Here is a 4,244-nt window from a genome sequence, read left to right as displayed (position 1 = left end):
AATTTTTCGGAATTGTCTAAATATCACAATTTCAGAAATGCAGAATTCTTGCAAATTTCAAGAGTGTCAGAATCTCAGAACCTCAGAATTTCCAAATTTCAGGGTCTTAGAATCTCAGAATTTCAGAATCTCAGAATTTCAGAATCTCAGAATCTCAGAATCTCAGAATCTCAGAATCTCAGAATCTCAGAATCTCAGAATCTCAGAATCTCAGAATCTCAAAATCTCAATATCTCAGAATTTCAGAATCTCAAAATCTCAGTATCTCAGAATTTCAGAATTTCAGAATTTCAGAAATCCAGGATTTCAAAATCTCAGAATCCCAGAACCTCAGAATCTCAGAATCTCAGAATATCAAAATCTCAGAATCTCAGGATCTCAGATTTTCATAATTTCAAAGTCTCGAAGTTACAGAATCTCAACATTTCTGAATTTCAGATTTTTTTGAGTTTCAGAATTTCAGAATCTCAGAATTTCAGAATCTCAGAATCTCAGAATCTCAGAATCTCAGAATCTTAGAATTTCAGAATTTCAATTTTTCAAAATTTCGAAATCACCTTATCCACCCATGCGCCACACTTGTCCTTGTTCTGCCCATCTTTTGTACAAAAATGAAAAACTTGCCATGTGTCCTCAGTTTCAGAATTCAATAATCTTTTAATTCCAGTCGAAGAATTTTTGGCTCCTTCGTAATTTGTAGAAAGCACATAGGATCCACCAACAAGAATTGGTGGTGCATACAGTTCTTGAGAAGACAGTACGGTAGAAATAAAGATGAGCAATAGGAGAAAAACCATTTTGAATCAAGAATTTGTTTTTCAACAGATATTCTGATCCTTTTTATACGGAAAAAATTAGATCAGAGGCAGTTGATAAGACAAGGAAGGAAGTGATAAGGAAGTAATAACAATGAGATTCGCCGAAAAAAAAAATATAATCAGTGATTTTTGATCGGAGAGAATTGGGAACTATTTCAGGGAAATTCTGAAATTCTGAAATTTCGAAATTTCAGAGCTTTCAAGTTTTTAAGGTCTGAAACCCAGATTTCTCAGGATTTTATAGTTTTCAATAATTCCGAAATTCTGAAATTCAGAATTTCAGAATGTCAAAAATTCTAAATCCTGAATCTGAAATCTGGAAATTCTAAAATTCAAAAATTCTCAAAATTTCAGAATCTCAGAATCTCAGAATCTCGGAATCTCAGAATCTCAGAATCTCAGTTCTCAGAATCTCAGAATCTCAAAATCTTAGAATCTTAGAATCTCAAAATTTTAGAATCTCAGAATCTCGGAATCTCAGAATCTCAGAATCTCAGAATCTTAAAATCTTAGAATCTCAGATTCTCAGAGTCTCAGAATCTCAGAATTTTCGAATCTCAGAATCTCAGAATCTTAAAATCTTAGAATCTTGGAATCTCAAAATCTCAGAATCTCAGAATCTCAGAATCTTAAAATCTTAGAATCTTGGAATCTCAAAATCTCAGAATTTCAGAATTTCCGAATCTCAGAATCTCAGAATCTCAGAATCTCAAAATCTTAGAATCTTAGAATCTCAAAATTTTAGAATCTCAGAATCTCGGAATCTCAGAATCTCAGAATCTCAGAATCTTAAAATCTTAGAATCTCAGATTCTCAGAGTCTCAGAATCCCAGAATTTTCGAATCTCAGAATCTCAGAATCTTAAAATCTTAGAATCTTGGAATCTCAAAATCTCAGAATCTCAGAATCTCAGAATCTTAAAATCTTAAAATCTTGGAATCTCAAAATCTCAGAATTTCAGAATTTCCGAATCTCAGAATCTCTGAATTTCAGAATTTCAGAACTTCACAATTTCAGAAGCACAAAGTTTCAGAATCCGAAAATCGAAAATTCCTACTCAAAAAAAATCTGACAATAAACAAAGATCCTAAATTCCAAATTCCGAAAATTTTCAAAAGTTCCAAAACTTCGAATTTCTTGAGAAATCCAAAAAATCCAAATTCAAGAGAAAAAAAAACATTTATTCTAATCTCTTCCAGTTTTCAAAGAAATCGTTTCAGCCGAATTTCCAGCAGTAGTATTAGTTACAGTAGCCGATAGACGCATAGTTTTCGTTGATTTTTCCGAAATTGCTGTATTCATTTTTTCGGGAATCTCTCCGGAAATTGCAGTTTTCGGGTGGTTTTCTGTCTCCTCCTTGGCCGTTCTCATCGGTGGTTCCACGTCATCTGATTCAGAAGACGACGTCGTCGTTTTTGAAGACGTTCGTGGCAGAGCTTGAGCAGTTTTAAATGAGAGATTCTGAAGAGGTGCTGGTGGTTGGATGACGTTGACACGAGAAGCCGAATCGACTTCTTGAATTTGAAAATCGACTTCTTCGTCGGTGTATGTTAGACCGCCACGCTGAAAGGAATTTCAGATTTTTTGGAAAATTAAAAAATTATGAAATTACGAGAATTTTGATATCCTCAACATTCTCCAACATTCTGATTTTTCTAAAGTTTTTCTGAAATTTTAGTTATTCCGGGATTCTGAATTTGATCAAATTTCGAAATTGTGTGTTTGCAATTTCAGAATTTTAGATTTCAGATATATTTTGATTTTTAATTCTTGAATTCTTGAATTTTTGGAATTTTCAATTTTTTGGATTTTTTGAAAAATTGATATCCCGACATATCAGAATAACCAAAATTTTCGAAAAAGATATTTCGAAAAAAAAATTTCTATATTCAAAATTTTCGAAGAATGTGAAAGTCTCGAGAAAAAATCGGAAAATTCTAAAATTCCAGAGCTTTAAATTACGAAAGTTTCAGAGATTCCGAGGAATCTGAAAAATTCCAAAAGTTCCAGAAATTTTAGAAAAATACAGAAATCCCGAACATTCCGAAAATTCTATAATTTTCAAATTATCGAAAAATTCCGATAACTTCGAAATGTCAGAATCTCAGAATGTCAGGATTTCAGAATTTCAGTATTTCAGAATCTCAGAATCTCAGAATCTCAGAATCTCAGAATTTCAGAATCTCAGAATTTCAGAGTTTCAAAAATTAAGAAGAAAACAAACCGGTTGAATAACCAAATAGCACGAAACCGAAATTCCAAAGAAGACCATTGGCATCACCGACAGTATCACCCACCACGGAATCGTCTGGTCCATTTTTTCCATAATTTTCTGAAATTGCCACGTGGCAGGTGGCAGCCGAATTTTTGGGGTCCAAAAGTTTCCAGAAATCAATTCAGAATATTCCGAATTTTCAGAATTCAATTCAAAAAAGAATCGAATCGTTTTCTGGATTTTCGAAACCACTGTACTCCGATGAAATTCAAATTGGACACCCAAATGGCCACCGGGTTTTTGAAACGAAATTTCCATGCGACGAACTGAGGAGTTTTTTGATCCGTCGATGAACATTTTGATCTGAAATCAGAATTTCAGAATTTCAGAGTTTCAGAATTTCAGAATTTCAGAATTTCCGAATTTCAGAATTTCGGAATTTTAGAATTTCCGAATTTCCGAATTTAAGAATTTCAGAATTTCAGAACTTCAGGATTTCAGAATTTCAGAATTTCCGAATTTCAGAATATTCGATTTTCAGAATTTCTCTATTCCAGAATTCCAGAATTTTTGGAAATTTTTGGAATTTTCAGATTTTCTAATTTTTCTGGAATTCCAGATATTTCAAACATATTTTTAAAATCCCTCCTTACATTCAAAACATTGGGAAGTGGTCCATAAATATTCGGTGTACAATTCTGAGCACTTTGTCCTTCACTAATCACCACAATCATTTGTCCTCTCTTCACATCTACCGTACTAATCGCGTAGCAAATTGTCTCATTATCTCCTTTCGTTTCCACTCGCACCACTTCTTGATTTGCCACGTGGAACTTCTTCTGAATCCAACATTCCACGTCGTCTAATGCTGACGTCATTCGAATGTCGTCTAGATTGTGCTCACGGAGCACAACTACTTCTGGTGTTGAGATGTTGGACCATGTCGATGGGACATCACGACAGAGCTGAAAATTTTGAGTTGAAAATTGAAAAAACCGAAAATTCAAAAATTTGTAATTTTTAATTTTTTTTTTTGCGAAATTATAACAATGACCTACCGTAATATTTGGTTTCCCAGCTTGAACAGAAATTCCAAAAATCAAAAAATTAATGATTTGAATCGTTATCCAATTATCTCTTCTTCCTCCTTGCATCGTTTTTGCAACTGATTTTCAATATTTTATTTAAAAAATGAATTTAATAATTTTGGA

General features: G+C 33.1%; 3 protein-coding genes across 3 annotated transcripts; 1 reads left to right on the top strand and 2 right to left on the bottom strand.

Annotated features, from left to right (window-relative positions):
* Window positions 1-37: 37 nt before the first annotated feature.
* CBG24476 lies at window positions 38-1,459 on the top strand (the record flags this gene model as incomplete). The annotated part of the gene is made up of 2 exons (XM_002648264.1): window positions 38-407; window positions 1,173-1,459. 2 exons carry the CDS (start codon window positions 38-40, stop codon window positions 1,457-1,459), a joined length of 657 nt encoding a protein of 218 aa, XP_002648310.1.
* Window positions 558-797, bottom strand: CBG24477 (the record flags this gene model as incomplete). Its single annotated transcript, XM_002648265.1, has 1 exon — window positions 558-797. A coding segment is annotated over one exon (240 nt), but the record flags the coding sequence as incomplete, so codon positions are not given.
* A 544-nt stretch (window positions 1,460-2,003) lies between the features above and the next one.
* CBG24475 lies at window positions 2,004-4,187 on the bottom strand (the record flags this gene model as incomplete). Its single annotated transcript, XM_045241024.1, has 3 exons — window positions 2,004-2,381; window positions 3,687-3,998; window positions 4,092-4,187. 3 exons carry the CDS (start codon window positions 4,185-4,187, stop codon window positions 2,004-2,006), a joined length of 786 nt encoding a protein of 261 aa, XP_045091343.1.
* Between the last annotated feature and the right edge of the window lie 57 nt (window positions 4,188-4,244).

The sequence above is a fragment of the Caenorhabditis briggsae genome, assembly GCF_000004555.2.
Source record: "Caenorhabditis briggsae AF16 supercontig from assembly CB4, cb25.NA_169, whole genome shotgun sequence".
NCBI classification, from domain to species: domain Eukaryota; kingdom Metazoa; phylum Nematoda; class Chromadorea; order Rhabditida; family Rhabditidae; genus Caenorhabditis; species Caenorhabditis briggsae.
This window is presented reverse-complemented; position numbering and strand designations above follow the sequence as displayed.